The sequence below is a fragment of the Salmo salar genome, chromosome ssa05 (genome assembly GCF_905237065.1).
Source record: "Salmo salar chromosome ssa05, Ssal_v3.1, whole genome shotgun sequence".
Lineage (NCBI taxonomy): Eukaryota > Metazoa > Chordata > Actinopteri > Salmoniformes > Salmonidae > Salmo > Salmo salar.
The window spans coordinates 30,636,738-30,659,849 of NC_059446.1; the positions used below are offsets into that span (position 1 = coordinate 30,636,738).

Sequence of the window (23,112 nt, forward strand, 5' to 3'; positions counted from 1 at the left end):
ACCCTTGGGTCAGAAGTGGGCGTAACTGCCTTTAGGGCAATTCTCTGGGCGTACCAAGTTAAGAGGCAAGGTCTAGATTTTACTCAAATCCAATTTTAGACAACTAACTTCACATTTCATCTTTACCAAAACATTCTCTTTTGATTTGGACATTTTCCACACAACGTACAGGCATATACTGGGAAAACTCTTAAAGTTACAATGTTTTCGTAATAACCTCATCTATTAACCTTTAATAACAACACAAAAATTACATACATTTTCATATTCCATCTATCGTCATGACCACCATTGTGGCTGACGGAAACCATTGTTCCAAAGTCCCTTTATTGCATGTTTAATGTTCTGAGGCTGGTTTTCCATAGTGAGAGGACAAAGGAATTTTGTCTGTGGCCTAAGATTTATCAGGGGCGTGAGGGGTCATAAAACCCCCACATCTTCAGACCCCTAGATCTCTCCTCCTCTGTTGGGGGTGAGAGATACTCTGTAGGTTTGTGGTCTCCTGTAACCTGACCTGAGCAGGACAGTCATGACAGTCCCCCTCTGGTAGGTTCAACTTGGAAGGATTCTGCATGTTGCAACCCACCATAAGAATGTCCTGGTTTGTGGATCATCATAGCAGTCCCACCCCCGTGGTGGTTCACCCCGGTAGGATTTATGCAAGCTGCGGATCACCACCAGAATGGACCTGGGAGATCTGGCATTGGCTCTGTGTTCCGGCCCGTTGTCCGGTTATCCCGGCTAGTGCACCTAGGCAGTAACTTGGCAGGCGTTAATAACGCACAACACTCAGGCAATACATCATTACATTTCCTCCCCAAACGAGTGGCGTTTTGGCTCTACTGCTTCCTAAGTGTCAAAGGAAATGAAACGAAAAATTGGAATAGAAACATGAAAGTATACAAAATGTGTCTACCACACCTTAATCATCTAATATGGACTATGTTCTATATATGTCCAAGGTCTTGGCTATATGACTCTATCATGGCATTGTCTCTAATGTCATGTCTAGGGTGATCCTACTTGCAGGTGGGTAGTTAAGGCACTTGGAAAAACTTGGCCCCTGAAGGCCAAAGCTTACATTGGGGACATTACTGGACTGACCTAGCGAGTTCGGGAGAGGAGGCTGGGACTGGGCCCCCTGAAGGGGTTTCAGGATCTATTGCCAACTTTCCAAAAATCGGGATCGCTTCCGTCCCACGAGTGATCCTAGTATAAGACCTCATTGGGTCTTCCATTGCACGTGTGCGCCTGTGTACGTAGTTGGTGCACACGCCAAGGGAAATAAGACCAAGGATCATGGTAACAGTCAGGATACTGTCCTGCACCGTCCAAGAGCGGGCGATCTTTTGGTCTGTAGTCAGTCGGGTCGACTAAAAGTGCCTCATCCAGTACGCTAAGATCAACAGTCATGGGTCCCTCGTACTGGATTTGGTATTGAATGTCTTGTGGTAACTCAAGGGAACGTTTAGCAAAAGCGTCTGGCATTTCAATCTCTGTGTCTATCCTGTCGTCGGGAAGTTGGTATAGAGCGAGGTCGTCTATGTGAATAATCGCCCCCTCTGGTATCTTAACAAAAACAGTTTGGTTGGGGTGGTTCAATTGGGTGATGGAGTCATGGCGTTCGTAAGTCATAGTGGCGGACGTGAACGGTGTCTTGACCAACCATCGGTTCCCTACCACCTCCACTTGTGTGGTGGTGGCCCCATCTCTGGCTGTTAGTTTGGCTCTACAGCGTTCTTCGCTGGTGATAGCTTTAATACCACAAAGACGCTCAGTGTTACCCCTGACAAACGGTTTGCTAGGACAGAGGTAGTGGACATCTTTGATTAGAGTACACATTAGCAGGTTAGGGGTGAGATAGAAATCTGGGTTGTTTTCCTGGTAAGCCACAACTGGGGGCGTGGCAATCTTTACGTGGGTACAGTCGCACCAAAATCCTACATTGAAAACGGTTCTCAATCTATAGATATTCTCCAGTTCAACAACCGGCAGCGTCAGTAGAAAACCCACTTCATTACAATCAACATCAACGTGTATTGGGATGGCCGACCCCAGACTATAGGCCAAATGTGACTGTAACGGCCTTATCGTGGTTGAAGTAGCTGAGGTCAATATGTCGTGCACCATTGAGAGGGGCACTAGATATGAGGGGATTCTATTCATGGCCAAGTGGTCCATAGAAGAGCTAACTTCACAGAGAAAATCCTCCAGTAACAATCGAACCAATTGGACATGGGCATAGTCATGGTTCATGACCTCTGCTAGCTTTCCTACAGACAGGATAGGTTTGTTCAGGAGAGTAGCGTGTGTGTTGACCACCAGAATAGTGTCCTGGAGAGACTTTCCCACATGTTGCAACCTGAGGGCCTGTGCCTTCATCTGCTGCTGGATAAGTGGCTTCTCTTCAGTAATCTCCCTGTCACGTCCTGACCCTTGTAAGATGTCATTTTCTATAGTAGAGTAGGTCAGGGCGTGACGGGGTGTTTTGGGTGTTTTTCTATTTCTATATTTTTTTGGGGGGTTGATCTCCAATTGGAGGCAGCTGGTCCTCGTTGCCTCTAATTGGATATCATATTTAAAAAATAAAAAAAATTATATTGTGTTGGTGGGTAGTTGTTTTCCGTTTTGTCAAGTGTACCTGACGGAACTGTTGGCTGTCGTTTTGTTGTTTTTGTTTAAGTGTCTTCGTTAAAGTCAAGAAATGAGCACTCTACACGCTGCGCCTTGGTCCCCTTTAGACGACCCACGTTACACTCCCTAACATTCCTCTTGACTGTGGCTAGACTGACTGCGTTGACGGCAGTGGTACCTAGGGCAAATAGTGACCCTACGGCTGCCCCTATCGATAGTAGCGCCCCGACGAATCGTTTTTCTCGGCTCGGCTAGTTCTGACTGGGTTACTGTGAACTTTTGGAGTTGGGCCAACATATGGGCAGTGTCTAGCTGGGCGTGCTTAATTGCCTGGCTGGTCCAGTCAGCCCCGGCCCAACTCAAATGCGCCGCAGGTGGAATGTGTTGGCGGTACACATTCTCTGCATCTAGGCGGACATATACCCTCTGCGTGTGTACTCTGCAGTTAGTTATGAGGAGTCCTGGATCGTCGCGGAAAACAATTCCCGTAGGGGGTCCGTTCCTGATTACGTCTGCTGGGTTGGTTTTGACCAGGGCGCAGTGTCATGATTATCCAAAGGAACTCCATCCTACAGAAACGCATAATCAGAGATTGTTGGATTATTTCAGTTATTTGTATTTTTAAACAAATGTTTTGACAACTATTTTTCTGGTTTTCTTATTTTGAAACAGTACAGCGCAGGATGATATCAATAGTGACAACAGATGTATATCTGGTAGCTGGGAAGAGAATAAAAGATGTTAGGTGCAACGTACTGATCTCCTGGAAGGGATCAGCTGAGGGTACTTAAGAATTTTCTTAACCTGTTAGGGCTAGGGGGCAGTATTGACACGGCTGGATAAAAAACGTACCCGATTTAATCTGGTTACTACTCCTGCCCAGTAACTAGAATATGCATATAATTATTGGCTTTGGATAGAAAACACCCTAAAGTTTCTAAAACTGTTTGAATGGTGTCTGTGAGTATAACAGAACTCAAATGGCAGGTCAAAACCTGAGAAGATTCTGTACAGGAAGTACCCTGTCTGACCATTTCTTGAACTTCTTTGCCATCTCTATCCATTACAAAGGATCTCTGCTATAACATGACACTTCCTACGGCTCACATGGTCTCTCAGAAGGTGTCAAAAAGCTGAATCGTGGCTTTGCAGGCTCTGGCTGAAACAAAGTAGCGCGTTTGGGTAGTGGCTGGTTACAGTACTGTGAGACTCAGGCTCGTGCCCGCGTCGACCGAAAGCTTTCTTTTCCTTTGTCTGTTTACCTAAAAGGATATTCCCAGTCGGAATATTATCGCTTTTTTACGAGAAAAATGGCATAAAAATTGATTTTAAACAACGGTTGACATGCTTCGAAGTACGGTAATGGAATATTTAGATTTTTTTTGTCACGAATTGCGCCATGCGCACAACCCTTATTTACCATTCGGATAGTGTCTGGAACGCACGAACAAAACGCCGCTATTCGGATATAACGATGGATTATTTTGGACCAAACCAACATTTGTTTCTGAAGTAGAAGACCTGGGAGTGCATTCTGACGAAGACAACAAAAGGTAATCAAACTTTTGTAATAGTAAATCTGATTTTGGTGAAGGCTAAACTTGCCGGGTGTCTAAATAGCTAGCCCGTGATGGCTGGGCTATGTACTTAGAATATTGCAAAATGTGCTTTCACCAAAAAGCTATTTTAAAATCGGACATATCGAGTGCATAGAGGAGTTCTGTATCTATAATTCTTAAAATAATTGTTATGCTTTTTGTGAACGTTTATCGTGAGTAATTTAGTAAATTGTTAGTAAATTCCCCGGAAGTTCTAGTTCTGAACGTCACATGCCAATGTAAAAAGCTGGTTTTTGATATAAATATGAACTTGATTGAACAAAACATGCATGTATTGTATAACATAATGTCCTAGGGTTGTCATCTGATGAAGATCATCAAAGGTTAGTGCTGCATTTAGCTGTGGTTTGGGTTTTTGTGACATTATATGCTAGCTTGAAAAATGGCTGTCTGATTATTTCTGGCTGGGTACTCTGCTGACATAATCTAATGTTTTGCTTTCGTTGTAAAGCCTTTTTGAAATCGGACAGTGTGGTTAGATTAACGAGAGTCTTGTCTTTAAATAGCTGTAAAATAGTCATATGTTTGAGAAATTGAAGTAATAGCATTTCTAAGGTATTTGAAAATCGCGCCACTGGATTAGACTGGCTGTTGCGTAGGTGGGACGAATTCGTCCCGCCTAGCCCAGAGAGATTAAAATCCTAGCAAACCAGAGGTACTATCTATTCGGTGCTGGCTAGCACCCCTTCTATTCCCATGGGGGGAGTGTACAACTTGATTTGGTTCCGGTGGACCCACTTCAATGTGGCGTTTTGTCGACCTTTGCTGATTTTGATCTGGTAAGCTACAGGGGATAGCTTCACCATAATCTCGTGTGGCCCCGTCCAGTGGGGCAGGAACTTTGTGCGACGCCCGCGGGTTTGGTGTATATGTAGTACCACACCTTTTCCCCGACCTCGAACACCTGGTGTGAGGCTTTTTTGTCGTAATGGGTCTTGTCACCTTCTGCACTTCTTTCCAACTGTCCTTGAGCATACGCAAAGGTAGTCTGGAGATGGTTCCGCAAGTCGGTCACGTATTGATGAGCCGTGTAGGCGGTGGCTGCGGTGACATCTCCCGGTTGGTACAGGAGATGCAGTGGAAGTGTCATTTGCCGGCCCGTCATCATCTCGAAGGGTGTTATTCCCGTAGACCTGTTGCGTGTGGCTCTGATCACCATCAGTACCAATGGGAGTTTGAGGTCCCAATCTTTGTGGTTGGCTGCCACATATTTCCTCAAGATTCTGATGATTGTTTGGTTGCTCCTTTCTACCCTCCCCGAGCTCCTAGGGTGGTATGCGATGTGGAGTTTAGCTTTGACTCCCAGAAGCCTCCACAGTTTGGTCATTGCAGTTTCCGAAAAGTGGGTTCCTCTGTCGCTGTCCACGGTTTCTCCTGGCAGGTCGAAACGACTGAAAACGTGGTTTAGCAAAAGAACGGCCGTGGTTTCCGCTGTGTCATTGGTCGCCGGCAGGCACTCCACCCACTTTGTGAATGCGCAAGTCACTGTGAGGCGATACTTGTTGCCTCTGGCCAACCTGGCAACTGGGCCGACCCAGTCGATCTGGATAGAGCTCCAGGGGTAAGACACACCCTTGCGTTGCAGGGGTGCTCTGTGAAGTGGCTTGGAGGGTTGAAACTGGCAGCAAACTAGACACCCCCTCACGTATTGTGCCACGTCTTGTTCCATGTGAGGCCAGTAGGCCACCTGTCGCAATGTTTCACATGTAGCCTTGACCCCCCCTATGGCCTCCACATGGCTCGTCGTGGGCATGGGCTATCATTATCCCCCTCTGTGTTCTAGGAACCACCCACCTTCGAGCGGTGTCGGTTTCTGAAACATACACCAGTAGGTCATCTACAAGTGTGAGGTGCTGTTTAGATGCGTACAGTGAACGCAAGTCGTGTGAACCTGCCAAAGCCAGTTCGGACACTGGGTGGTTGACAGGATCCGACAGCAACGCCATCAAAGTGGCGAGGGACTCATCTTGGTGTTGCATTGCTACCAGGTCATCATTCAGGAATGAATGCGTTAGCAACACATTATGTTTGTGCGAAGACGTTTTCCGTGGTGCTACATGGCCACGCGTTACCGTAGACACCATAGCTTCCTCAGTGTTTTTTTTTCGTTCCAAACATCAAACACCCAAGGGGTGCCGTGAATTTCGCCATGCTGTCGGCATGGTCGTTGCCAAGTTTGTCACGACCAGGTGATTTGGAGTGTCCCTTGACTTTTTTCCAATACACCTGTATGTCGTGTTTGGTGATGAGGTCATCACAAGCTAGAATGAGCTCTTTGTTTTTCACCTCTTTACCACTTGAAGTAGTCATGTGCTTTTGTTCCCAAAACGGCAAGTGGCATAAGAAGGTGAGTCTCGCGTAGTTTGAGTCGGTGCATATCGCCAGTTCTGACAATTCGTGTTTCACCGCCGTTTGCGGGGTGATCAGCACGCCAGCCACTTCTGCAAACTGGCTGGTCTTGTTGCCAAGCTGAAATTGAAGTGGTTTGCACAGAATGTCGTTGTGCCATACTAATCCCTCCCCAGCTTGCAAGTGGTCTAAATGGCGGTAAGAACAGCCATCTACAAATGCCATCGGCATGTCGAGACACACGTTGTCTTCGAAGTAGTGATGGTTCGAAGGCAATGGCGGAGCGATGTCACGCGGGGGTGGTGCGGAGTCGGTTTCATCGTCACCAGTGTTGACACACCACCAAAGCACTGCCCAAAGGCAGGTTTTTCGCTTTTGCGTAGTTGATTACTACATCATGGCTCTGCAGCGTCATGAGCCAAGCCGCTATCCTGCTGTTGTGTACAGCACCCTCACGGATTCGTTGGCTTTTCAGAAAAGGCACAGGCGCCTTTTCGCAGTCTGAGTATTTGTGTTCAGCAGGGTTGAGTGTTTTGCTCGCGTAAGCAACCACATGTTTGTCTTGGTCGTATTTTTGGTACAACCCAGCGCTAAGGCAGTGGTCTGAGAAACCGACTTCCAAAAAGAATGTCTTGTCTTTGTTGGGGTATACCAGGCAGGGTGCCTCGCAAAGCAGGTTTTTCAAGGAAGCCACAGCTTCGTTGTGAGTGGCATCCCAAACGAATGGGGTGTCTTTCTGAAGAAGACGAGTCAACGGTTTTGACAAGTCGGCGTTTTTTTTCCGATGAATTGACGGAAGTAATTACATACTCCCAAGAAGCTGCGCACCTTGTGAAGGTTTGTAGGTGTTTTGATGTTGCGGACTGCTTGGATTCTGTTAGACTATGGCAGGATGACCTCGGCACCCACCAGAAGCCCAGCGTAGTTTACCTTGGTCCTGCACCATTGTCCTTTCATGATGGCCAACTTAGCCCCTGCAGTCCCGAGTTGGGTGAGAACGTGGTCCATTTCATTGAGGTGATGTGACCAAGTCTCACTTCTCATGAGAACGTCGTCCACGTAAATGATCGTCCCCCTAGAGGCTGCGTCTGGCATTGCCTTGTGCAGGAAGATGTTGAACTCTGAGGGGGAGTTCGCATACCCGAATCGGCAACGATTGAACGTGAAGAGCTTGTTCGAGAACGAGAAAGCCAACTTGTGTTGGTCACGAGGGTTGACTGTCATGGTCCAGAAACCATTCGCCACGTCGACGGTGAAGTACTTGGCGTTTGCCACCTTTGGCAACTCTTGGTCGAGCTGTGTCATTGACCAACTAGACTACGGAACCAGTTTGTTGAGTTGTCTATAGTCAACGGTAATTCGCCATTTATCCGTTGGTTTTAGAACGGGCCACACGGGAGCACTGTACGTACTGTTACATTCCCTGATTATCTGTTTAGCTAATAAGGAATCGATAATCTCTTGTACCGCTGCGTATGCTGTGAGCGGGATTTTGTATTGTCTAACAAACGTAGGAGTTGCTCCGGGTGGCGTAGGAATACGCACCACATGGATACCCGTAACTCCGCAATCCAGCGAGTCTGTCGACCAGATCTCACTGTGTTTGTTAAACAATTCTCTCAACTGATGGCGTTCAGTGTCATTGACAAGAGCATCAGCCTCCGACAGTAGTTGTATTACCTGTGCATGGAAACCAGGATATGGTTCGGCGACATTGTACAGGTCTTCATCGGGTGGTGATGGCATGTCACTTTTGGAAGAGTCATCGGTTGTTACCTCACAAGAGTGTACTTCGCATGCAGGAGACGCGATATCATCCTCCGTGATGATGGAGTATATTAACAGGTTGTTGTCAGAATCGACATCCAGCCTGAACGTTGATGTGTCGTCAAGTGGCAATACGGGAGTTAGTGCGATTGCTTTTGACTGACAAGTAAACAGCGTACCTCCCTCGCCATCTAGGTCTAGGGAGGACGGAAGAGGCCCAATCACGGGAACAACCAGTTCAAAATCATGGAAGGAGTAATCGATCAATGTTCCTAGCTGAGTGTGCCGAGAAATGGAAATATCCGCTTGAGTCAGATTTTGTACCAGGAGGTAAGTGGATCTAGCGGTTAGTTCCAACAGCGGGTTGCCATTGATAGTTAGCCCCAAGTCGAATAGTTGCGGAGAGGGTTGGAAGAACGCAGTGGTGCCTTCCATCCGGTATCCGGGCGCCAGGTTCAGTCTTACAGAAACCTCTGTGGTTCTTCCCGGAATCAACATGGTGGACTCAGTTATCACCTTGCAATCTTCAGGAATAGTCTTCCCGGATGCCATTCGCACCGGGTCGAAAGACAAGGCATGTTGGTTTGGCTGCGCCAAAGACCAAAGTACTTGGTGTATGGTATCGAGTTTAACACCCAATCTTACCAAAATGTCTGCTCCCACAGACTGTATGTGAGAGGTTCGCGACAACCAGTAGGTAGTGAGATACTTCCTTGGTTCCAATGCGGATCGATAGCGCACACACCCCTATTGCGGTGAGCGTCGTCTGGGGAGTCGTTCCCAGTGGAAATCTAAACGTTTTCGGCACAAGGGGATGGCAGTTAGCCGTTTTTGAAATTTCGTTGAACATTTCCAAACTGATTGCGGATTTTTCTGACCGGGTTGCCAGCCTGGTATCCTCAACCATAGTGCCATTTAGGCACACGCCACCTATCAGAGGATGTCGGTAAGTGTCGGCTGGTGAATCACCCAAGCCACACAGGAAAACCTCATGTTCGGTTAAGTTCCGAGTTGAACTCACCTTGTCATTTGCCACCAATGGCGGGCTCATGGCCAAGTTCACCGGGTTTGCATCAGATGCTGATGTCGAACCCACGTCATTGCACAATGTATGGCAGGTAGCCTTCGAAGAATGCGGTGAAGTCAACGGAGTTGGCATAAGTATTTGTGACCAGATTTGATTGTTTTTTCAATCCATTAGTGGTACCAAACGGTCAATTAAATCAATCCCAATCAGCATCCGTTCGATTTCGATGCTAGTCACATTCACAGGGTGGATCAGTGACACACTTTCGAAGTTGAGTTTAAGTAGGAGACGTTTGGTTAGGGGTGAGGTAGCTTGAGTGAAGCCTCGAAGATTCGTATCGCAATGTTCCATTTTCAACCAATGTTTTGCTGGGTCCACTGCACTTTTTAGTTCATCCAGCAAGGTTTCGGATATGAGGGAAATTGTCGAACCCGAATCTATCAGAGCGTGACAGGTCAAACAGTCCTCCAGGACTGTTCTAAGGTATGGCCTGTTCGAGTTGGTTTTTCTCGTCATATCCCCAACAAAATGGAGTGGGTTGGGAGAACGGAGCAGTTTGTAATCTGTGTTGATTTCCAAGACAGATAAATCACCTACGTTACCCAGTGGGTCCTCTATTGGTGTCACGGCTGTTATAAGGAGCGGACCAAGATGCAGTTTTCGTAGTTCCACATTTTTATTGACCGTGAAACTAAATGCCATACATAAATAAACTTGAATTACAAAGGCAACAAACCGTGACGCAGAGAGGGAAAAAAAACACACTACTCAAAATATAATAACCCACAAACAACGAGAAAAAGCCCTACTTAAATATGATCTCTAATCAGAGGCAATGAGGATCAGCTGCCTACAATTAGAGATCAACCCCAAACAATCCCAACATAGAAATAGAAAACTAGAATTTAAACAGAACTAGAAAACATAGATCAGCCCAAAAACACCCCCTGCCCTACTCTACTATAGAAAATGACATCTTACTAGGGTCAGGACGTCACAGTACCCCCCCCCCCCCCTCCCCCAAAGGTGCAGACTCTGAATGCACACAAAAATAAAAAACCCAACAAAACAACCACAAAACACAAAGGGAGAGTAGGGTGGGTGACTAGTGTCTATGGCGGGGGCTCTGGTTCCGGGCGTAGTTCTCCCACTGCCCGCTGATCCCCCCGCTTCTGTATGTCCGTAGGAACCAGACCATGGATTATCGCTGCGGACCGCCAACCGCCACTGAAGACTCTGGGCTAAAGGCCGCCGCTGAAGACACTGAGCTGCAGGCCGCCGCTGAAGACACTGGGCTGCAGACCGCCGCTGAAGGCTCTGGGCTGCAGACCGCCGCTGAAGGCCGAGTGCTCACAGCAGGCACTGGCTGTACCGGGCTATGGGTGCGCACTGGAGGGAGAGTGTGTGGAGCTGGCTTTGGAGGTGCCAGACTAGTAACATGCACCTCAGGGCGAGTGCAGGGAGCAGGAACAGGACATACTGGACTGGGCAGGCACACTGGAGGTTTGGAGCGCACGGCCTGCACAACCATACTGGCTGGATGGTCACTGTAGCCCGGCACGTGTGGAGCGCTGGCACAGGGCGAACTGGGCTGTGCTGGGGAATGAGGGCTGCCGTGCGTAGAGCAGGCGCAGGATAAACTGGGCCGAGGAGACGCACTGGCGGCCCGATGCGCTGAGCAGGCACACTCCTTCCTGGCTTGAGTGCCAACTCTAGCATGGCAACGCTGCGGAGCCCGTACCGACAGCACCGGACTGTGTGTGCGTATGAGCGATACAGTACGCATTTCCGCATAGCTCGGTGCTTTCCTCGTCACCCGCTCCCCACGGTAAGCACAGGGAGTTGGCTCAGGTCTCCATCCTGACTTAGCAAACCTCCCCGTATGCCCCCCCCCCCCAAAAAAAAAGATTTTCGGGGCTGCCTCTCGCACTTGCCTTTCGGTGCATATAGAGCCTCCTCTCGTCGCCGCACTTCCCTCGCTGCTTCCACCTGTTCCCATGGGAGGCGATCCATTCCGGCCTGGATTTCCTCCCACGTCCAGGATCCTTTTCCCTCCAGGATGTCATCCCAAGTCCATTTCTCCCACTGCTCCCTTCCACGCTGCTTGGTCCTTTTATGGTGGGTTATTCTGTCACGGCTGTTATAAGGAGCGGACCAAGATGCAGCGTTTTCGTAGTTCCACATTTTTATTGACCGTGAAACTAAATGCCATACATAAATAAACTTGAATTACAAAAGTAACAAACCGTGACGCATAGAGGGAAAAAACACACTACTCAAAATATAATAACCCACAAACAACAATGAGAAAAACCCCTACTTAAATAGGATCTCTAATCAGAGGCAATGAGGATCAGCTGCCTCCAATTAGAGATCAATCCCAACATAGAAATAGAAAACTAGAATTTAAACATAGAACATAGATCTGCCAAAAAACACCCCCTGTCACGCCCTGCCCTACTCTACTATTGAAAATGACATCTTACTAGGGTCAGGACGTGACAATCGGAATGGGAGAGGAATCATCTGTTGCAAAGCTGCTTATCTTGTGCATTTCCACATCTGTATCCAAGTCTGTAGACAAAACCTGCGGGCTTGTGTCTAGAACGAGCGGTTCCTGGACAGGGATTTGAGTGGTTGCGGGGGTAATGGAAATGTTTGCGTCCTCTCAAATTGCATGAGTTTCGGCGGACTTGGTTTCCAACGATTTTACGCCTAGTCATGATGACTTATCCTTGTCCTCTTAAATTTCTTACGATGCAGTACATCTCTTATCAGAGCTTCTATATCGTTTCGGTTAGCGTTTAGATCATTGTTGAACACTTTGTTGCCCTTGTTACCCTTGTGTCCTGACCCTTTGTGAGAGTTAGGCGCAGGGGCATGTTGGCTAGGTTGATCTCTACGGGATCTGTTAGATTGGGGACGTTCATCGTAGCTATTGTTACGGCGGTGGTTGTCGGGGTGGTGGTTACTTGGTAGCCACCCCCTTTGATTGTCATCTTTTACAGCACATGTCCCTGATGCAGCACCTTCTAAATCGAGTGATGGTTCCCGCCTAAGCTCGAAAGTCGCGGTGTCCGGGCTCTTAGCCCGGCTTGCTTTTGGTGCTTCAAAAGCGGTGCTTGCAAGCTCTCGGAGCGTCGAGATTGGCAACCCAACGTGGGCAGTAGGGCCCAAGTAGTTAATGAAGTTGGGAGACATGTTTGACAGGAACAGTTGTTTGAATGGTAATAGGTCTTCCATTCCTGTTTCAGTGAGCATGCCAAAGTAAGCTGAACGAAGCCGGTGATTGTAGGCTTGTGGGTGTTCATTTCGAGCTTGTCTGATATTGTTAGCCAATGAGCTATCGTGTTTGTGAGTCGCAGAACCACTGAATTCTATTTTCAAAACCGTGGCAAGTTTAGCATAGTCGTTTTGCACGTGTTGCTCTTGTAGACTGATGAACCTTGTCACATGTCTGTTGGATGTTCGCTTCAAAAGGTAGAGCCTGTCTGCATTCGTAGCGTTTGGGTAGCCATCCAAGGCGTCCTCTATGTCTGCTAAGAATGTCTCAGTGTCGTTTGGCTTTCCTGGAATGGGGTCGAAGAGGCGGAAGCTTTTGACGATTTTGTCAAGGCGATCCCCGCCAAGTGCACGGGGAGCATCTGCACTCTCCCGTGGGGAATTGTGGGCCGAGAGGCCAAGAGGAAAAGTCAAGCTGTGGTTGTGTTGGCGAGGAGGCCCCAATTCACTGTGGGCCGAATGGCCAAGAGAAAGAGGCTGAAATCTCCTGTCATCTACATTCGCCCTTCTCTGAGCTCCGGATGTGAGCTAGGTTGCTTGGTTTGGTTGTCCCGCGATAGCTCGTGACTGTTCTGGAGTTCCTCCAGATGATACCTAAGGGTGGTGTTCTGCTGCATCGCAGAGTCCACCTGGGAGTTGAGGGTGTTTATTTTAGACACGTAGGTGTCGCCCTTGCTCCGCTTGGCCTCGTACTTATCTGTCATGGTTTGCAGGGAGAGGTCTCGAGTGTGGAGTGTCCAGTGATGCGATGTCCTCCTTTTGTTTAGAGGTCTTTCTCACCTGGTCTTTCTCATCCTTCATGAAATCAGCGACTTCAATGAGTTCTGTTGTTTTGTCCTCCCAACTTGGTCATTGTGTTCATTAACTGATCGTCTTTGGTCTGCAGCTTTTGGAATAGAGCATTATTGCTTTGAGTGGTTTCATTCACAACCGTTTGCAGGGCATCAAGTTGCTCGCCCCGTTTTCTAGCTAGCTCATCCGATTCATCTAGTTTTGCGTGGACTTCATCGTATTTAGTTTTGGCTAAAACGAGTTGTTCCTTTAGAATATGGACTTGGTCAAGAGTTTGTTCGCGTTCTTTGTTATAAGTGTTAGACAGATCTTTCAATTTATCTGTTCTCACACACAGTTCCTCGGCTAGCAGTAGCTTATCTTTTTCGGCTTTCAATGCCAGCTCCTTGGTTCTCTCCACCTGTGCCTTGAACTCCCCAGCTTCCTGCTCGTGCCTCTGCTGGGCACTGAGGTACTGGTACACTGTCCATCTCTGCTGGTGGGCATAGTTTAGGGCTAAACTGGAGAGAACCTTCATTTGGCCTCTGCCTGATGGTCTATTTTGAAGAGCGTCTGTCGCAATGTCTGCATTTTTCTCGCTTATGGCATCGAAATCTAACATTTTCAGCCCCTCGGCATAGTTAGAATTTGCATCGTTGCTGAGGTCAGCGATCAATCTTTCCGTGGGTGAAGGTCCACTGATTAGAGGGGAAATGGGTGGAAACCCATCTGATGGATTGCTCATTGTTATGATTATCAGTTATTTCAATTTACGTAATGTTTGGGTTTTTGAGTTGGAGGCTGCAAACACGATTTAACTCAGTTTGTAAACGTCAATGAATCATCAAGACTGGGTCAGTAATGTGAGTTTGTTATTGCTGAACTTGCCAAAACAGGTTTAATTGATTAAATCGATTTTAATGATAAATCTAACCTCTATAGGCTATTTGGGAATCTTAACTTTAATTCACCTGAAAGAGTTGCTATCTCTAAGTTAACGTTGAAAAGTTTAACGATGTCTCGTTGGTTAGAACACCATTAGTTTGCGTATTATTCCAATAACCAACCTGGAAAGGTAGTGTAGCAATTTAATGTATGTATTAAATTGAATGAGACAATGATATCCAATCAGTTGAGACTGGTTAGATATCGTACAGCATAACCTGAATTATTTTAAAATAATTACTGGTGATTCTTCACCACCGGAGGTCACTGTTAACACAAGCTAAAATCGTCCAGGTACCAGTTAAGGTAGAATTTCACAATGCTGTTAAAAAGGTCTCCCTAAACACCATTAAGCTGGTAAAACAGATTTAATCTATTAATCAATTTGAATGATTAGTCAACCCCGTATAGGCTAAAGGAATTAGCTTTAATTAACCTGAAATAGTTGCTATATCTAAGTTAATGTGGAACAGTTTAACCATGTCTCATTGGTTTGACCACATTCGTTTGTGTATTATTCCAAAAGGTAGTGTATCAATTTAATGTATGTATAAAATTGAATGCGACAATGATATCCAATCAGTTAAGACTGGTTTGATATCCTACAGCGTAACCTGAATTATTTCACGAAAAATGACTGGCGATTCTTCGCCAGAGGTTACTGATAGCGCAAGCTGAGATCTCACAGGATTCCCGCCTGGCGCGGGAATTCACTATGAACAAAGACAGCCAACTTCGCCAAACGGTGGATGATTTAACAAAAGCTCATTTGCGAAAAAAGCACAATTGTTGCACGAATGTACCTAACCATAAACATCAATGCCTTTCTTCAAATCAATACACAGAAGTATATATTTTTTTAAACCTGCATATTTAGTTAAAATAAATGAATGTTTGCAGGCAATATTAAATTAGGGAAATTGTGTCACTTCTCCTGCGTTCATTGCACGCAGAGTCAGGGTATACGCAACAGTTTGGGCCGCCTGGCTTGTTGCGAACTAATTTGCCATAATTGTACGTAATTATGACATAACATGGAAGGTTGTGCAATGTAACAGCAATATTTAGACTTATAGATGCCACCCGTTAGATAAAATACAGAACGGTTCTGTATTTCACTGAAAGAATAAACGTTTTGTTTTCGAAATGGTAGTTTCCGGATTTGACCATTATTAATGACCTAAGGCTCGTATTTCTGTGTTATCATATTATAAATAAGTCTATGATTTGATAGAGCAGTCTGACTGACCGGTGGTAGGCAGCAGCAGGCTCGTAAGCATTCATTCAAACAGCACTGTCCTGCATTTGCCAGCAGCTCTTCGCTGTGCTTCAAGCATTGCGCTGTTTGACTTCAAGCCTATCAACTCCCGAGATTAGGCTGGCAATACTAAAGTACCTATTAGAACATCCAATAGTCAAAGGTATATGAAATACAAATGGTATAGAGAGAAATAGTCCTATAATAACTACAACCTAAAACTTCTTACCTGGGAATATTGAAGACTCATGTTAAAAGGAACCACCAGTTTTCATATGTTCTCATGTTCTGAGCAAGGAACTTAAACGTTAGCTTTTTTACATGGCACATTTTGCACTTTTACTTTCTTCTCCAACACTTTGTTTTTGCATTATTTAAACCAAATTGAACGTTTCATTATTTATTTGAGACTAAGTTGATTTTATTGATGTATTATATTAAGCTAAAATAAAAGTGTTCATTGTTCATTCAGTGTTGTTGTAATTGTCATTATTACAAATATATATAAATATCGGCCGATTTTAATCGGTAGCAGCTTTTTTGTGGGTTCTTAAATAATCGGTATCGGTGTTGAAAATCATAATCGGTCGACCTCATGGAGACAGCTTTGTAGACCCAAAACCTACAGTCTGCGCAACAAACAAACTTAAAAACGAATAATTTGGGGTGCTGCAGTTTGCAAAATATATTGTGCTTATCGCCCTCATGGCAGTCAAGCAATGCATTCCAACTAGGTAGCCATTCTCTCTTACCAACAACTTCAAATACTGTCCTCTAGTGTCACTTGCAATCACAATTCAATAACGAGCAAGAGAGCAGAGACTGGCATCCAGGCTACTGGAAGTTGGGCGAGGCCTGTTTGCAGTCCAGTGCGAAAACCTATGACCACCTTTGGGAAAATAACATATGGCTGCTATCTATGAATGACATGTTACTCTTTCTCTACAGTTTCCAAGATGGCTTGGACTCGAGGTGGATCATTTCGTGGTTCTAGGGGTGCCAGCTTTGCCCAAATCCTCAAGAAAAATATTTGTGCCCCACCTGGATTGGCAGTGGCATATGTGTCTCCGGCTGTCTCAGAAGTTAACAACAACCTCTTTGACCCGGCATGCAACACCAATTGTAAGCTTAAGTAAATGTTGTGAAAGGGAGGGTCCTGTTGGTTTCTGTGCTTACGGTTTGTGAAGGTGAAAATGGTCACCCATCCCACTTTGGCACTAGCACCAGAAACTGATGTTTGGTGGATCTTGTTGTTCTGCCACAGGTGGTGGCATCAGATCGAAAAGCATTCCCCAAGAGTTGATTGACCGGTACAAGCGGGGTGAGACCCACGCAGTGTCAGCTCTGTACCAGCTCTCTCAGGTTCTACAGTTCCAGGTTGAGTTAAAGGAAACGGTAACCACAGGTACGTCTCAAACCATGTCCTCCATTGATCCTCCATCCATAGGCTCTTATTCATGGCAGTGTATATACATGGTCAGTAATATGATGTGATGCCTGTCCAGGTAACATCCCAGGCTTCTACTTTGCCTTCTGTGTCGTGATTGACGGGGTGAAGTACAAGACTGGGATGGGGATCAATAAGAAGGAGGCCAGGGCCAGTGCAGCCCAGCTGGCCCTTGAGGACCTGCTGCCCACCTTGGATGGAGATTCTCTGCTTCCAGAGGCATTGGGTGAATAGCTGTACCAACTAGTTTGATGAAATGTTTGTGATTGGAAATAGATTTTCAATTCAAATTCAATGTTTTAGGGATGGTTTGTAAATGGACTGTCATTATAAGATAGTGTGTGGTTTCAGATGGCCCTCCTCCCTTGCCAGTGAAAGAGAGTCAGTCTACAGGCTCAGAGATCCATCCTAGAAGAGCCATTTATGGCAAGTCATTTATTTTTTAATTATTCCGTTATTTTATTTATGTTTTGTAGTTGTTGGAAAGCACATTGTCAAAGTTGCTTAAAACTTTTCGATTTTGATCTGCAAACAATGACATGTTAGGGGTTGTTTTTGGACATTAAGCAGTGATGGTGTTGTTTCCCCCTACTGTAACGCAGAGCGTCAGAACCCCATCAACGAGTATGTTCCTCAGGCAGTGAGAGAGCTGCTGAGTAAGCTGATGGACAGCTACCCCGAGTTCTCTGCCTGCAGGAGCACAGTGGCAGCATTTATCACTCAGTCACGTAATTAAGGGGGCACTCTTTTTCCATGTCTGGTTATATATTGGCTACATTTAAATGTTATATACAGTACTGTGCAAAAGTTTTCGGCAGGTGTGAAAAAATGCTGTAAAGTAAGAATGCTTTGAAAAATAGTCATGTTAATAGATTATATTTATCAATCAACTAAATGCAAAGTGAGTGAACAAGGGAAATCTAAATTAAATCCATATTTGGTGTGACCACCCTTTGCCTTCAAAACAGCATCAATTCTTCTAGGTACACTTACACAAGTCACAGATTTTGTAGGCATATAGTCAGGTGTATGATTAAACAATTATACCAAACAGGTGCTAATGATCATCAATTCAATATGTAGGTTGAAACACAATCATTAACTGAAACAGAAACAGCTGTGTAGGAGGAAGGAAACTGAGTGAGGTACAGCCAAACTCGGCTAACATGGTGAGGTTGCTGAAGACAGTTTACTGTCAAAAGTCATACACCATGGCAAGACTGAGCACAGCAACAAGACACACGGTAGTGCATCAGCAAGGTCTCTCCCAGGCAGAAATATCATGTCAGACAGGGGTTTCCAGATGTGCTGTCCAAGCTCTTTTGAAGAAGCACAAAGAAACGGGCAACGTTGAGGACCGTAGACGCAGTGGTTGGCGAAGGACACTTACTGCAGCAGATGAAAAACACATGCTTACTTCTCTTCGCAATCCGAAGATGTCCAGCAGTGGGACCCTGGTACACCCATCTACTGCCCGGAGAAGTCTGGTCAGAAGTGGCCTTCATGGAAGACTTGCGGCCAAAAAGCCATACCTCCGACGTGGAAACAAGGCCAAGCGACTCAACTATTCACGAAAACACAGGGACTGGGGGTGCAGAAAAATGGCAGCAGGTGCTCTGGACTGATGAGTCAACATTTGAAATATTTGGCTGTAGCAGAAGGCAGTTTGTTCGCTGACGGGCTGGAGAGTGGTACACGAATGAGTGTCTGCGGGCAACAGTGAAGCATGTTGGAGGTTCCTTACAAGTTTGGGGCTGCATTTCTGCAAATGGAGTTGGGGATTTGGTCAGAATTAATGGTCTCCTCAATGCTGAGAAGCACAGGCAGATACCTATGCATAATGCAGTACCATCAGGGAGGCATCTGGTCGGCCCCAAATTTATCTTGCTGCATGACAACGACCTGGAAGTGACGCTATGGCCCCCTCAGAGCTCTGATCTCAACATCATTGAATCTCTCTGGGATTACATGAACAGAGAGAAGCACCTGAAATCCACAGAAGAACTGTGGTTAGTTCTCCAAGATATTTGGGCCAACCTACCTGCCGAGTTACTTCAAAAACTCTGCAAGTGTATCTAGAATAATTGATGTGTTTTTGAAGGCAAAAGGTGGTCACACCAAATATTGATTTGATGTAGATTTTTCTTATGTTCACTCACTTTGCATATGTGGCCCAGCATTCTTACTTTACAACCTTTTTTTACACCTGCCTTAAACTTTTGCACAGTACCGCGCGCACACACACACTGTATTCGGAAAGTATTCAGACCCCTTGACTTTTCTACATTTTGTTACGTTACTTATTCTAAAATTGTTTAAATAGTTTACCCCCATCAATCTACGCACAATACCCCATAATGACAAAGCAAAAACAGATTTTTAGAAATGTAAGCAAATTTATACAAAACAACTAAACCTCAAAACATTTACATAAGTATTCAGACCCTTTACTCAGTACTTTGTTGAAGCATCTTTGGCAGCGATTACAGCCTCGCGTCTTGGGTATGACGCTTCAAGCTTGGTACACCTGCATTTTGGGAGTTTCTCCCATTCTTCTCTGCAGATCCTCTCAAGCTCTGTCAGGTTGGATGGGGAGTGTCGCTGCACAGTTATTTTCAGGTCTCTCCAGAGATGTTTGATCGGATTCAAGTCCGGGCTCTGGCTGGGCCACTCATGGACATTCAGAGACTTGTCCCGAAGCCACTCCTGTGTTGTCTTGCCTGTGTGCTTAGGGTTGTTGTCCTGTTGGAAGGTGAACCTTCGCCCCAGTCTAAGGACCTGCTCCAGAGCGCTCAGGACTTCATCAAGGATCCCTCTGTACTTTGCTTTGTTCATCCTCCCCTCAATCCTGACTAGTCTCCCAGTCCCTGCCGCTGTCAAACATCCCCACAGCATGATGCTGCCACCACTGTGCTTCACCGTAGGGATGATGCCAGGTTTCTTCCAGACATGACGCTTGGCATCAGACCAAAGAGTTCAATCTTGGTTTCATCAGACCAGAGAATCTTGTTTCTCATGGTCTGAAAGTTTTTAGGTGCCTTTTGGCAAACTCTAAGCGGGCTGTCATGTGCTTTTTACTGAGGAGTGGCTTCCATCTGGCCACTCTACCATGAAGGCCTGATTGTTGGAGTGCTGCAGAGATGGTTGTCCTTCTGGAAGGTTTTCCCATCTCCACAGAGGAACTCTGGAGCTCTGTCAGTGACCATCGGGTTCTTGGTCACTTCCCTGACCAAGGCTCTTCTCCCCCAATTGCTCAGTTTGGCTGGGCGGCCAGCTCTAGGAAGATTGTTGGTGGTTTAAAACATCTTCCATTTAAGAATGATGGAGGCCACTGTTATTGGGTACCTTCAATGCCACAGACATTTTTTGGTACCCTTTTCCTCGGCACAATCCTGTCTCGGCGCTCTACGGACAATTCCTTCGACCTCATGGCTTGGTTTTTGCTCTGACATGCACTGTCAACTGTGGGACGGTATATAGACAGTTGTGTTCCTTTCCAAATCATGTCCAATCAACTGAATTTACCACAGGTGCCTCCAATAAAGTTGTAGTAACATCTCAAGGATGATCAATGGAAACCGGATTCAACTGAGCACAATTTTGAATACTAATGTAAATAAGGGTCTAAATGCTTATGCACAATTTTTTATTATTATTTAAAAAAAAAAAAATTAAGAAAAAACTGTTTTCGCCTTGTCATTGTAGGATATTGTGTGTGTGTAGATTTCTGAGGATTTTTATTTTATTTAATCCAATTTTGAATAAGGCTCTAACATAACAAAATGTGGGAAAAGTCAAGGGGTCCGAATACTTTCCGAAGGCACATTTTGAATTATATTGGATACATTTTAAGTTGCTATTATGAATGTTACCGGTAAATGTGTGTTCTCTGTGTGTGGCCCATGATCATCCATCTAGCCAGTGGATGTGAAGTGGTGGCCATTGGAACAGGAAATTACAACACTAAGGAGAGCGCGTCACCAAATGGACGGGTTCTTCACGACTCCCATGCAGTTGTAACAGCAAGGAGATCACTGATGCGGTACGTTTATCTCCATCTGTGTATTCATGAATGTGAAAAAACATCCCTTCAAAACACCCTTTTTTCTTTATATCCAGGAAGCAAAGATGGTTCTGAGAAAGTTTAAATTGTTCTTATGTGGTTCCTGTTGTATTTCCTGGAACTTTTCCACGCTCTGAGAACACTGCTAAGATCATGTAATTTACAACATCGTAAGTCAGTCAAGGGCAATTACAAATGAACCTGACAAAGCTGGTTATATTTTTTCCAACCCCTCTCACTACAACCCAGCGATATTCAATAATAGTTAATTCATTCATTCATTCACTGCCTCCTACAATTTTCTCCCTATAAACTTTAGAGCACCAAGATTCCATACAAACATTCCCTTATTTCACATTACTTTCAGGGTACCAAATATGCATTAGTTTGTAGTAGTTATACCTGTATAATCATGTTTTATTTGCAGTTATCTGTACAGGCACCTGTTGCTGTTCTTTAGTAAGAATCGCAGCCTTGAGGAGAAGTCCATGTTCCAGCAGGACAAGAACACCAAGCTGCTCAGTCTGAAGAGCAACATCACGCTCCACCTGTACATGAACCAGATGCCCAAAGGAGCTGCCCAGATCCCCTCCAATCTGTTAGTGACTGGCACTTCTAAAACTCCTTATGCCCCACCAGTACTCAGCTTACAGCCAAGTTGATATTTTCCAGCCTGTCTATCCCTTCAGCCTTGATCTTTTTCTCCCCTCAGGCGCCTGAACCCGCTCTCCATCTCAGCCTGGGAGGTGAACAACCAGATCAGCCTGCACGTGACGGTGGAGGGCAAGGTGTTCTCAGTCTTCTCCCCCACCTTCGACCAGGCCGCCTCCAGGGTGGTTAGCATGTCGGCCAGTGACAAGATCACCCAGTGGCAGGTGCTGGGTTTTCAGGGAGCCCTGCTCAGTCACTTCACTGAGCCCATCTACGTCAGCAGCATCCTCGTAGGCAAGTCCCTCAATCATAGGTTACACCTCAATAGTCTGAAAAGCAGTGTTTCTCAACTCCAGTCGTATGTAGCCCAGTGGACAGCACGTTTGTGTTCTATCCCTGCACTAACACACCTGATTTAACGCATCAACTGATCAGATCATCGAGCACATAAGTTGTATCAGGTGATGTAGTGCTGGATTGGAACAAAAACGGTCATTCTCTCCTAGTCTTTCCCTCTGGGCTGATTTCAAAGAATAGATTTCTTTCAAATGGTGTAAAACGAAGGCGAGTTCTTCTGCCATCATCCTCAAATGCAGGCGACGTGAGCTGCTGTGACGTGCGGGGCATGGAGATTGCGGTGAACCAGCGTGTGGACGGCATCACCCCCCGCCTACCCATGTACTACTGCGTGTACCGGCCCCACATCAGCCTGGTGCCCACGGCGTGCCCTGAGGGTTGCGCCAACACCAACGCCCAGTGGAGCCACGGCATCAACTGGAGCCAGGGGGACGTCTCCCTGGAGGTGGTGGACGGCCTGGAGGGCAAGACGGTGGAGGCGTAAGACTATTTCATAGTCAGACTTTCCCCAAATGTTCTGAAATAATATGCACTTCATGATATGAAATAGGCCCCATTCTGGCTTGAAAGCCCAGGGAATCTACAGGTGATCTGTTAGCTGATTCTTTACAGCGGCCATGTTGATTTGTGTGTCAGGTCTCCGTTTAAGAGCGGCCCTGCCCTGGCCAGTCGCCTGTGTAAAGCAGCCATGCTGAGTCGCTTCAACCTGGTGGCCAAGGAGGCTTCAAGACGGGACCTGCTGGCTACAGTCTCCTACAGAGAGGCCAAGGTAATGAAAACGCTCCGCTCGTCTCCCCCACCACGGTTGGGCTCCATTCAATTTGAATTCATGCCCTGCCCACTAGCTCCACTAGGAGACCATGAGTGGATGTGGGACAGGATCAATTACAAACCCTCTTAGATGTTACCTTTCACAAACCTCTGTGTGAAGTCTCCTGTCCC

The 23,112-nt window shown here is 46.0% G+C and overlaps 1 protein-coding gene across 3 annotated transcripts in view; it reads left to right on the top strand.

Moving 5' to 3' along the window:
- The window catches only part of adad1 (adenosine deaminase domain containing 1 (testis-specific)), a 35,692-nt gene that overhangs the window by 11,935 nt on the left and 645 nt on the right, over positions 1-23,112 (top strand). For 2 of the 3 annotated variants that reach the window (XM_014199381.2, XM_014199379.2), the window contains exons 2-11: positions 16,601-16,774; positions 16,917-17,057; positions 17,158-17,325; positions 17,451-17,525; positions 17,702-17,827; positions 21,018-21,141; positions 21,590-21,760; positions 21,875-22,107; positions 22,410-22,650; positions 22,807-22,939. In XM_014199381.2, coding sequence (XP_014054856.2) covers positions 16,609-16,774; positions 16,917-17,057; positions 17,158-17,325; positions 17,451-17,525; positions 17,702-17,827; positions 21,018-21,141; positions 21,590-21,760; positions 21,875-22,107; positions 22,410-22,650; positions 22,807-22,939 — 1,578 coding nt within the window. In that variant the 5' untranslated portion in view covers positions 16,601-16,608. The remainder of the gene's footprint in view (positions 1-16,600; positions 16,775-16,916; positions 17,058-17,157; positions 17,326-17,450; positions 17,526-17,701; positions 17,828-21,017; positions 21,142-21,589; positions 21,761-21,874; positions 22,108-22,409; positions 22,651-22,806; positions 22,940-23,112) is intronic. The other variant, XM_014199380.2, reaches the window with a different exon arrangement.